Source organism: Heterodontus francisci, chromosome 22, assembly GCF_036365525.1.
Source record: "Heterodontus francisci isolate sHetFra1 chromosome 22, sHetFra1.hap1, whole genome shotgun sequence".
NCBI classification, from domain to species: Eukaryota; Metazoa; Chordata; class Chondrichthyes; order Heterodontiformes; family Heterodontidae; genus Heterodontus; species Heterodontus francisci.
In genome coordinates, this window is record NC_090392.1 from 71,350,810 (window position 1) to 71,363,536 (window position 12,727).

General features: G+C 41.9%; 1 protein-coding gene across 1 annotated transcript; it reads right to left on the reverse strand.

Annotated features, from left to right (window-relative positions):
- Positions 1-2,082: 2,082 nt before the first annotated feature.
- On the reverse strand, positions 2,083-11,665 carry trappc4 (trafficking protein particle complex subunit 4). The gene is made up of 5 exons (XM_068053993.1): positions 11,455-11,665; positions 7,287-7,461; positions 4,876-4,979; positions 3,634-3,760; positions 2,083-2,350 (listed from the first exon to the last, which is right to left on the reverse strand). The coding sequence occupies exons 1-5, from the start codon at positions 11,627-11,629 to the stop codon at positions 2,272-2,274; spliced, it is 660 nt and encodes a 219-aa protein (XP_067910094.1). The 5' UTR covers positions 11,630-11,665; the 3' UTR covers positions 2,083-2,271.
- Between the last annotated feature and the right edge of the window lie 1,062 nt (positions 11,666-12,727).

Below are 12,727 nucleotides of genomic sequence, written 5' to 3' on the forward strand. Positions count from 1 at the left end.
TCTACCTTAATGCTTTGCAAGACACCCAACACCTCCTCCTTTTTGATAATGAGATGACTGAGACTATCTACACTCCCTTCCCTAGGCTCATCATCCACCAAGGAGAGAAACATTATCAGAGAGGAAAAATGTGTTCTTAAAAAACTGATAGGTAGCTTCGCGATCTGGCGCACTGGATAGAATATTCCATTATTGAACAAGATGTGAGTTTGTGTCATTGATTCTCCTTTAAGGAAGTCCCAAGCAGAAACTGGACAATTCCAGCCACCTTGCTATAAACCAACAATGGTAGAACCTAGTTAATAGGTGTGCAGATCATGATTTCAGTTAAGAAATATGCCAAATAATGGAAGGAAAAAGAACATTTTAGTAACAGGATAGTTCCTTTAAAAAAAGTGAACCAAAATTAGATTAACCAACTGTGAAATTAAAGTTGTGCACCACCGAAACTTATTTTTAAAAATCCAGGAGTTCAAGAAAATCAATTCGACTGCTGTTACAGGCTAACAGTTCAACAATTTTTTTTCCCCCGATAAAAAAGAATCTTTCTAATTCGTATTTGGAGGTATCTCGCTCCTTTAACCTCAGTCCGTATACATGCTGGTCTCACCCTTCATAACCCTATTTCTACATGAAGCCTCGCAATTGTACTGAAATCCAAGTTGCACCTGGACCCTGCACTGCATAAAAGATCACCTTTGTCCCTCGCCTGTTCACTAAGGTTTATTAAGAGATCTCCAGTGCTGTGTGAGCTCAGCTGAGATCTTTCAGACAACAGAATTTGTGTGGATGATATAGAAAGTAATAATTGTTTATGGTAAAGATGAACAACTCAAACACACAGTTTAAAAGTATGTATTTGATTGCATGCATAAAGTTACACATTGAGAAGAGTTACTTTTCTCTGGATGAATTACTGCATTCAATTAATTGCTGTTAAATTAGACATATATAAATGGAGATTATAAAATACTAGGGTTAATGGAAAGGAGTTATGTTAAGCACAAGTCAAATTTTCTCCTTGCTGGGGTACAGTTTTGCAGCTGACATATATATATATATATATATATATATATATATATATATATATATATATATATATATATATATAATATATAATACTTTCTTTTATATTGTCCAAAGGCTCATTTTCATGTATGAGCTTAAACAATTAGTCAGCAAGCTAGTCCACCATGGAGTGCATCACAAGCAAGCCTAATTCCATCTGTGCCAGACATTTCTACACACACGTGCCAGAATAATAAGAAGGAATGTGGCTATTTTTCCTGTTTTTGGGTTCTATTGCCACCCTAGTTGAAACTAACAGCATAGACCACAAACCAACTTGGGACCATCAAGATGAGGGATGTCAATGTTGAACTTTTGCTACAAACCTCCACCTCAAACATACACTGTCTGCTGTACCAGCATGGTACTTTTACTTCCCACACCAGTACCTCTCTACCAATGTTATACCATTAGTGCTGAATTTTGGACAGCTTTGTACGGCATCCAGGCATTATGTCCACAGCATTCCACACTGCTATAAACCCTCAATCTAACTTGATTTAAACTCCAATGGTAGGACAATATACCTTTGTGCTCATTCTAAGTTAAAGCATCTGCTGTTTTACAAGAACAAGAGTATATACCATATAACAGTGTAATATTCTGCCATGTTAGGAATTGCATGTAATCTGCTCCATTCCAGTAATGACAACTTGCTGAAATATCCTGAGATGACTTACCCCCTTAGGGGCATGTGGAGGTCAATTAGGAGGCATTCTGTCAGAGATACTTACAAGTTGGCTGGAAACGATTAGCTTTTTAGAAGAAGCTGTAAGTTGCACGTGTGATATTTGAAATGCAAGAGGTGCATCTCAAAACAAATGGTTCAGCTGTGATTCTCTTCCACCCCAAGGTGAACAGTTTGCCGACACCTACCAATTTATTTTCACACAAGTAATGCCCATTTAAGCGAGTGGCCAGGGGGGATGTCGTGCCCACAGAAACCTAACCCACCAAAATACCTTTAAGAAATACAGAGAACATAAGGGGATGGGGGTAAAAAAGAAAAATGAAAACTTGTCGGTAACGTTTATTCCCCATATATACATATCACAGTTCCTCATCTGCATTACACTTCCATTGCATTCAGTTTTCTGGCCCGTAAGTTTTTATATTTCCAATACCTTTGAACATAAACAAAATATATACACAACAGCTAAATACACCAAACACTCTGAAGGTTAGACAGCCTCCCAGACGAGATCAAGATCCTGCTCCAAAAGTTCCAGCCTTTTCTGCTATTTCCAAAGCCACTTTCAAATTCTGTTCAAAGAGGTCACACCTGCAGATAAAAGACACATTTTAAATACAAAATAGATCAGGTATACATGAAAGGATTTATTTTGAAGTCAACCACGCCGTTTCAATCAATAACCCACAACCAAGTAAATATTCATGTCATGATTTGAACATCCCGACAGATTCTCAGCTATTTGCGTTATGTAAGAATCTATTAAAAGTTCAGCAAGAAGCAGAGATTGTCTAATTCCACCACTTACTGTAGCAAAATCTCCTAAACATCCCTCAAAGTTGAGAATTCACCATGGGAAGAACTAATGACATTGGGCAAATTCACGTCCTGTATCAATTTAAATCAAACATTTGCCATGTTGTGGTGTGTAGGTACCAAACTCCAGTATTACTACATAGGAGGGAAAATTTGAGCCAAAATGTTGTTTTGAGAGCGCCTAATGCAATGATTGCAAAATACACTGAAGCATCATTGCAGTCTGAATTGCATTTCATCTACATAGCTTTTTAAAAAAATTAGGTTTATGAAATTTTTCCGATTGTCCCTTTATCCTTAATCAGGTCTTATCAGACCATGTACCCCTGCACGTGAGTGAACAGCAAGCTGCTATCTAGGCTCTGTCAAAACATTTTGTCCCACTGTCCTAAAAAGCACAATGCTCCAAAAAAATGTGCCAAACGACTTCAACAATGCAGCCACATATATACATACAAATACCAAGTGAACAAAAACATGGCAATCTTTTAAATTCAATGACAAGCATGGTCTTCTCTACCTACTGGGCTTCCTGGACCACCCATCAGTTTACAGCAGAGCAAGAGCCTCCCCAGGTCCCTACCGATCTTACTCAAAGGTGGGCCATAGTAGCCTATAACAAACAAATTCTTCATCTGAATTCCCTTCCATGTGGTAGCACCCGGCATCCATTTGGCACTTTCTTCATAACAGCAGGTTTTATTTTCTCTAAAAGACGTGTTAACAGTGGGCAAAGCTAAAAGGCAGAAAATAACCCCTACTGTCATTAGGAGAGAGAACAGATGGCAAGTTAAAGGAGCAATGCAGCAAGCAAAAGCAGTGAATCCAACGATTGTTGATACTGTGCTACTTCTGATTTGGTTCTAGTGTAAAAGCTGTCCCAGAGGTGGTTTTACCTGAAGCCGACGCCTAGTTTATAATCAAAACAGCAGGTTGACAAAATATAGCAAGATGTGGGTCTGAATCTACAGCCCACATTTCACTGGACAGATTGGTGGAGAGCTGTTGTCTCTTCCTAGATATAAAATCTATACACTTTCACAGTGTTTCAGCCCTACCTGATCGGCATCTCGAGAGAGTAGAATGGATTTTTAAGAGCAAAGTCTGAATAAATTTCATAAATCTTCCGTAGGAGAGAATCAATTCCAGCTTGTCGAGGGTCTGCCAACACAATGAACTTAATTCCTTTAACAGTGAAGAAAAAAAGAATTAAACACAGAACATGCTGTCAGAATAACTCACTTTAAAGAGGAACTACAGCCCATCAGCAATAAACCTCCAGGACAAGTTACAAGAACTACTTGGTATTCTATCAAGAATCCAGTCAGAACGGAAATCGGAAACATGGCAGGTATTGATTCTCAACCACCTTGTGCAAAGGAAGGTGAGGATGTATCGAATCAAAAGATACAGCACAGGAGGCGGCCATTCGGTCCATTGTGCCTGTGCTGGCTCTTTGGCAGAGCTATCCATTCATCTCACTCATCTGCTGCTTCCCCAATACCTGTAATTCTTATTCCCTTTCAAGTATTTAACCCATTTTTTTTTGAAAATCACAACTGAATCTGCTTCCACCACTACTTTCAAGTAATGCATTCCAACAGCTTGCTGTGTAAAAAAAAATAGAATTTAGAAGATTAAGGGGTGATTTGATTGAAGCTTTCAAGATATTAAGGGAACAGATAGAGTAGATTGGGAGAAACTATTTCCACCGGTTGGGGAGTCTAGGGCTAGGGGGCATCGTCTAAAAATTAGAGCTAGACCTTTCAGGAGTGAAATTAGGAAACATTTCCACACACAAAGGGTGGTAGAAGTTTCGAACTCTCTTCCACAAATGGCAACTGATGCTAGATCGATTGTTAACCTTAAATCTGAGATTGATGACATTTTTGTTCACCAAATGGATTAAGGGATATGTGGCAAAGGAGGGTCTATAGAGTCAGGTGACAGATCAACCATGATCTCACTGAATGGCAGAACAGGTTTGAGGTGTTAAATGGCCTACTCCCATTCCTATGTTCTATATATTTCCTCATGTCACCTCTGGTTCTTTTGCCAATCACCTTCATTCTGTCGTCTCTGGTTACCGATCCTTCTGCCACTGGAAACATTTTCTCCTTATTTACTCTTAACAAAGCTATTTACGATTTTGAACACCTCTATCACATCGAGGAGGGAGAACAAAACAAATGCCCTTCCCCAACAACATAATCACATTCTTCCTATACCATGGAGAAAAGGGACATGGATGAAATAGTCTGAAGCTTCAGAAATAGGAAATCTTATGCTATGCTATTCACCTGTTAGTGTTTGGAAGCAATGCAGTTTAAAGGTGTCCGTTTCCAGCACTTCAATCCCAGAACTTCCAGGCTCTGGTGATAACTGGGAGCCAATTGCAAACAACCTGAGAATATAAATAGAATTTATTTAGATTCTGACACGTGTTCAGTACAATATCCTATAAAAAGCCTCAAAACATAAAAGGCAGAGACCATTAATTCCATGTAATGGTACGATCACTTTGGGGGTCTCAATTCCAAATGCACTTTGTGAAGAATGTGTTTTTTGTTTAGTTGAAACATCACTAAGCACCAAATCAGTCTATGTCATGAAGTTTCCTCACTTTGTACATCCAAACTGACCCTACCTGTTGTATCAATACAACAGCATACGGTCAGGAATTTCTGGGGTTACCTAGAAAATCCACATAGATTGCTAACCTTGAAACGTTAAGATAAAATGCTGGAAGCTCAAAGGTCAGTCAGCATCTGAAAAGACAGATCAATATTTCAGGTGGAGATGCAAATGCTGTGTATTTTCAGTAATTTTTGTCTTTATTTCAGATTGTTAACATTTGCAGTTTTTCTTTTTTACTTCTAATCCTGACAATTGGATATTTTCCACCAGACCTCCATGTAAACATTAGCACCTGCCTGGCCTGATATCTGTGCAGAGAGGGTAACAGAACAGCCTGATATCACACAATGCCAATACATCCTGTAGCCAGTCACTATGATATGCCAGGGACCACACAGAGACGCCTTTCCTTTCAATTTCCTGTCCTTCTGCTGGGAGACATGCAGCCTCCGCATTCTGCCTCCACTCTCAAAATGGCTCAGGTTAAAAACTGAGCAGAGTGGATTTCAAATTCATGTCTTTCCCCACTCTGAACACAAAGCAATATTATAGTAATTTCCAGTACAGTGTCTATCTGTGTTCTTAACACTACAGCAACATTCAGCGTGCCAGTGCAAGGTGTGTTATACATAAAAGCTTTATGGAGATCAAGGGAAACCTTAGATGAAGTTATTTCCCTGACTACATTGGTCTTTTTCGCAGATTACACTGGACCTGGACAATGACAACATTCAACTATCAGCATGCTCTTCGCAGAGCATTCAACTAACTCTCGGCCACCACCGTTAATGATACAACGTGACCTCTTAAAAGTGACAAATTCACAACAGTCAGCATCATTTCCAGCTGACATCACTCTTTATTTTAGCTGTTTAATAAAGACATCTCACTGCACCTTCCTCAGGGGTAAGAAAACACCGGAAAGCTACTTTCTCCATTTTTGTTGCTCCCCGGTACACATTAATTACTTGAGGTAATTGGCTGTCTAGGAAGTACCCGAGCTTCTCAAGTGGCACTCGAGAGTGATAATGGACCTTGTGGCAAATTGTAAATCCTACTGCTCACAGGCCAGCAAAATGTTGCGCTCTCACTTCTGGTCACATGGTTCAGAGTTTGAGCCCCATAGCAGAAAGTAAGCTTATAATCTAGGCTTGCATTCTAGTGTAAAGCTGAGGAAGTGCTGCACTTTTGGAGGCATTGGCCTCTTATGAACAAGGCATTTAACAGACGTGCTATATGTTGATATGGGAACAAAGGCTATGTTACGACCAAGGCGGGACGAGTGCACTGTTTATTCTAGTTTTACTTCTCCGTAGGTCAGAACATATATTTAAATTTTTTTCCACCTACCAATACGGTCAATCATAGACTCTATCTTTATCCCAGAATAAAACACACCAGCTTTCTTTAATAAACAACAAATTTATCAGATTATAAAACAAGTCTTAACCTGTAATTTAGCAAAGCATAAACACACAGATCGAAATATAAAAGTTCCCCTTTTATCTTAGCCATGCACTCACACACCGGTTAACCAAAAAAAAAGAGATTTACTCTTCGGCGCTCTAGTACAAAAAACCCCAAAAGCATCTTTCCCCGTGTCAAAAACAACCCCTGCTGGGGAATTATTTGAAGACAGGTGCCTTCCGGTAACTGTTTACTGTCCAGCCATCTCAGTGACCCTTGTCAAAAAAAAATCCATGGACACCTTTTCAGTTTTAAACCAGAAATCTTCAAAACTTTAAAAATGGAAGCACTTGTAACAGCTTCAAAGGGAAAAATGGAAAGCAGGCATTCTAGAAAGCCAAGATCAAAAGGACAGAAGGGCCTTCTTAATTCAAACCTATTTTTATGACCTGCAGCAGTCTCATTTTCAGTATTCCAGGAGCTGAACTCACATTTCAGAAAATCCATAACTATTTGAACTAAGAGGCTAATTTAAGGGAGGAAGAAATACAGCAAAATAGTATTAGAACAATCAGCAGAGGAACAAGAATATACACCCACAAGGTTTATAGCCCATGTGAAATATTTTGCATTGCTGAGCAGTGTTTTTTTTGGTTACAAAACTTACGAATGAAACATGGAGGCCAACATTAATTTCTCGTTGGATGTCAGACGAGGACGTCCAAAGCGAATTGCCAAAGGGTAATTGAAAGCGGTATTCAGATACTCCAGCACGTCTCTGTTATCAGCCATGTACCTTCCATTTACATCAATTCCATTAATTGAAAGCACAGCATATCCGACTAGGAAAAAAAGCCGAAAGAAAGAATTAAAATTCAAACACCAAAAGCAACAATATTCAAAGCTTGTGCGTACACGTCATAGTTAGACTATCCCAGTCTGTACAAAGCTTAAAATTCTGCAGCCAGAAGTATGGGTGGCATCCTTCCATCTACGAAAGATGTTGGACACGCAGCAAACAATCCATTTAGGTGGGGTGTCTTCTCTTGGTACAGTCAGAAGTACTTTTAAAGGATAATTATATGTAACTTTCTGGTATGAACACTAACAAACCTTACACTTCAACAGTAAAATTTGCATGCCATTTAAATTCAGGACTCATCTTGACCATGAAAAGGTGCTTGATACGTGAAAAAACTGAAGAGAAATAGAGTGCTAGGTCTTACAGCTGTGATGTGGAAAGAAAAAAAATTATATAGAAACAAACTTGCAGCTATACAGCACCTTTAAATCCTCATTATCCCATAACACTATACAACCAATGAAGAGGGCTTACTGTTAACATAGGCCTGGAGACATTGCACCACATTAAAGATCCTGTATAACTGTAATATGCTGTAGGCAAACATGGCAGCTAATTAGTGCACAGCATAAGATCCCACATATCGCAATGACTTTTTTTTTACATAAATTGATGTTAGTTGAGGGATTAATGTTGACCAGGATATTGAGAGAACTTCTTGCTATTCTTTAAATAGTGGCACGAGATATTTTACGGCCACGCCTGAACAGAAAACCAGAGCTCAGTTTAACATCTCATCAGAAAAACAGTAGCTCTGAAAATGCAGCACTACCTCAGTACTACACTGAAGTATCAGCTCGATTAGGTGCTCAAGTCCCAGCTTGAACAACCTTCTGATTCAAAGTCAAGTGTACGTATAACTGAGCCAGCCTGACAAATCTTGCATACCTTCCTACACTCTGCTAGTTATGCCCAAAGCCCAGTTGTATCCCTCCTGATATACACTGATTGTATTATAGGGTAAAAAGGGCAAAAGAAAAGTTAAAATTAAACTACAGTTAAATTAGTTTTACTCGCCAGTTTACTGAGCTAGTGGAGGGACAATAACTACAACTGACCTCAGTCGCCGCGGGGAGTGTGAATTACATAAGAAATAAGAAAAGGAGTAGGCCATTCAGCCCGCTCTGCCATTCAATGAGATCATGGCTGATCTTCAACACCATTTTCCTGTATTATCCCCACATCCCTTGATGTTTTTAATATGCAGAAATCTTTCAATCCCAGTCTTGAACGCACTCAACAACTGAGCCTCCACAGCTCTCTGGGACAGAGAATTCCAAAGATTCACCATCCTCTGTGGAGAAATTCCTCCTCATGTCAGTCCTAAATGGCCTGCCCCTTATTCTAGACTCCCCAGCCAGGGGAAACATCCTTCCTGCATCTATCCTTTCGAGCCCTGTTAGAATTTTGCATGCCTGAATGAGATCATCTCTCATTCTTCTAAACTCCAGAGAATAAAGGCACAGTCTATTTAATCTTTCCTCATAGGACAATCCCTCCATCCCAGGAATTAATTTGGTGAACCTTCGTTGCACTCCCTCTATGGCAAGATAGCTTTCCTTAGGTAAGGAGACCAGGGCGGCACAGTGGCGCAATGGTTAGCACCGCAGCCTCACAGCTCCAGCGACCCGGGTTCAATTCTGGGTACTGCCCGTGTGGAGTTTGCAAGTTCTCCCTGTGTCTGCGTGGGTTTCCTCCGGGTGCTCCGGTTTCCTCCCACATGCCAAAGACTTGCAGGTTGATAGGTAAATTGGCCATTATATAAATTGCCCCTAGTATAGGTAGGTGGTACGGGAAATATAGGGACAGGTGGGGATGTGGTAGGAATATGGAATTAGTGTAGGATTAGTATAAATGGGTGGTTGATGGTCGGCACAGACTCGGTGGGCCGAAGGGCCTGTTTCAGTGCTGTATCTCTAAACTAAACTAAACAACTGCACATAATACTCCAGGTGAGATCTCACCAAGGTTCTATATAATTGCAGTAAGACATCTTTACTCCTAGACTCAAATCCTCTTGTTATGAAGGCCAACATACCATTTGCCTTCTTAATTGCTTGCTGTACTTGCAGGTTAGCTTTCAGTGACTCATGAACAAGGACACCCAAGACCCTTTGAAGTTCAACACTTCCCAGCCTCTCACTGTTTAAAAAATATTCTATTTCTGTTTTTCCTACCAAAGCGGATAACTTGCCATTTCTCCACATTGTATTCCATCTGCCAAATTTTTGCCCACTCGCTTAGCCTCTCCAAATTCACTTGAGCGTCTTTGCATCCTCCTCACAACTCACTTCCACCTAGTTTTGTCTCATCTGCAAACTTGGAAACATTACATTTAATCCCCACATCCAAATCGTTGATACAGATGGTGAATAGCTGGGGCCCAAGCACTGATCCTTGCGGTATCCCACTAGTCACAGCCTGCCAACCTGAAAATGACCCATTTATTCCTACTCTCTTAACCAGTTCTCAATATATGCCAGTATATTCCCCCCAATCCCATGTGCTCTAATTTTGTTTACTAATTACTGTTGCTGATCGCTATCCAATGCTTTGCTGGAAATACTTGCAGGTGAATGGTGCGCAAAGGCAGGTTTGCTATGCCACAGCGAGAGAACTCTTGGTTCAACCATAAACAGCAGCCACTGTAATAGGGAACTAGAAAGTACCCTGATGCCTGTGGAGCAAACCAACAAGTCAGCACCTTCAGGTCATGGGGAATCAATCCATTAAAATATTGCAGGTATTTAATAGTTGCTTCCTCACAATCAACAAAAATACCCAAACATACAAAAGCCCAGGTACAGATCTCAGTGTAACATTGTTATATATTAAACAAAGCCAAACACCCATCTCCAAACTAACCTAAATCCATTGTTACACATACAGAGCTTCAACAGTGGGTGGGAGATACTTTTCACTGATTCAATCACCCCAAGTATTTGGCGCGGCACAGTGGCGCAGTGGTTAGCACCACAGCCTCACAGCTCCAGCGACGCGGGTTCAATTCTGGGTACTGCCTGTGTGGAGTTTGCAAGTTCTCCCTGTGTCTACGTGGGTTTCCATCGGGTGCTCCGGTTTCCTCCCACAAGCCAAAGACTTGCAGGTTGATAGGTAAATTGGCCATTATATAAATTGCCCCTAGTATAGGTAAGTGGTAGGGGAAATATAGGGACAGGTGGGGATGTGGTAGGAATATGGAATTAGTGTAGGATTAGTATAAATGGGTGGTTGATGGTCTGCACAGACTCGGTGGGCCGAAGGGCCTGTTTCAGTGCTGTAACTCTAAAAAATAAAAAAACGTATGTCAGCCAAGAGCGACGTCTCAGTTCATTCCACCTTCGCTGCCTCCGGAGAATACTTGGCATCAGGTGGCAGGACCGTATCTCCAACACAGAAGTCCTCGAGGCGGCCAACATCCCCAGCTTATACACACTACTGAGTCAGCAGCACTGGAGATGGCTTGGCCATGTGAGCCGCATGGATCCCCAAGGTCACATTGTACAGCAAGCTCGCCACTGGTATCAGACCCACCGGCCATCCATGTCTCCGCTTTAAAGACGTCTGCAAACGTGACATGAAATCCTGTGACATTGATCACAAGTCATGGGAGTCAGTTGCCAGCGATCGCCAGCGCTAGCGGGCAACCATAAAGGCAGGGCTAAAGTATGGCAAGTCGAAGAGACTTAGCAGTTGGCAGGAAAAAAGACAGAGGCGCAAGGAGAGAGCCAACTGTGTAACAGCCCCGACAAACAAATTTTTCTGCAGCAACTGTGGAAGAGCCCGTCACTCTAGAATTGGCCTTTATAGCCACTCCAGGCGCTGCTCCACAAACCACTGACCACCTCCAGGCGCTTACCCATTGTCTCCCGAGACAAGGAGGCCAAAGAAGATGTGCTAGGCCCAGGCTTCCCAGCATGTTTCCTAGCAGCAGGAGCCTCCAGCCGCGCCCTGCTCCCCGGCCTGCCCTCACCTTTGATGCCATCCCTCTGACCGAAAGACACCACCACCCGCTCGTCGTACACCTTCAGTACCAGGTCGAGCGGGTAGCTGAAGGTCTTCTCCACATCGGTGCGGGGTGAGTAATTATCGTACTGGTAAACCAGGCCGCCGGCTTTATTCACCACATAAACACTGAAAACCACCATCGCTGGACCGCCCGGGGGACGCTGGGAAATGTAGTCCCTTCGCACCGCAGCTGCGCATGTGAAGAACCTACAACTCCCATGGGGCCAGGGGGCACTGCGGTCGGCGAGGGGAGTGCTGGGAAATGTAGTCCGTCCGCGCAGCTGCACAATATTGAGCCTACAACTCCCATGGGGCTTGTGGTGTTAAAAACAATCTGCATGTTGCCTCTACTTCTTTTGCTAATTATCTTAAATGTGTTACCAACCCTTCTGCCACTAGAAACGGATTCTCCATGTGTACTCTCTCAAAACTCCTATCAAATCTCCTCTTAACCTTCTCTGATCTGTGAAGAACAATCCCAGCTTCTCCACATAACTGAGTATAGAAATATAAGGATAGGACAGTTGAATGCGTGGCTGGAAAGATGGTGCAGGAGGGAGGGCTTCAGATTCCTGGGACATTGGGGGAGATGGAACCTGTACAGGCCAGACAGGTTGCACTGAGTTCCTTGTGGGAGGTTTTGCTCGTGCTGATGGGGAGGGTTTAAACTAGTTTGGCAGGAGGATGGGGACCTGAGGGCAGACTCAGCTGGGCCAAAATCAGAAATTAAAATGGAAGGCAGAAAATGAATGGATGAGACTGGAAGACAGAGGAAACGAGGTTATAAAATAAAAACAAGAGTTTGGCACTGCTCAAGGGTATCTATTTCAATGCAAGGAGTATAGCAAATAAAGGAAGATAGATGAGGGTAGTTCAGTTGATGTTGTCGACATGGATTTTAGCAAGGCTTTTGACAAGGTCCCACATGGCAGACTTGTTAAAAAATAAAATCCTATGGGATCCAGGGAAATGCAACAAGGTGGATACAAAATTGGCTCAGTGGCAGGAAACAAAGGGTAATTGTTGATGGCTGTTTTAGCGACTGGGGGGCTGTTTCCAGTGGCGTTCCGCAGGGCTCAGTATTGAGTCCCCTGCTTTTTGTGGTATATATTAATGATTTGGATGTAATTGTGGGGGCATGATCAAGAAGTTTGCAGATGACACAAAGATTGGCCGTGTGGTAGATAGCGAGGAGGACAGCTGTAAGCTACAGGAAGATATTGATGGTCTGGTCAGAT

What these genes read in the sequence shown, in the direction of transcription:
- trappc4 (XM_068053993.1), bottom strand. Translation starts at nt 11,629, where the DNA reads ATGGTGGTTTTCAGTGTTTATGTGGTGAATAAAGCCGGCGGCCTGGTT. An exon ending in TCAGAGGGATGGCATCAAAG is followed by an intron (nt 7,462 to 11,454) that starts GTGAGGGCAGGC and finishes TTTTTTTCCTAG; the next exon opens with TCGGATATGCTGTGCTTTCA. An exon ending in TTGCTTCCAAACACTAACAG is followed by an intron (nt 3,761 to 4,875) that starts GTGAATAGCATA and finishes TCACTGTTAAAG; the next exon opens with GAATTAAGTTCATTGTGTTG.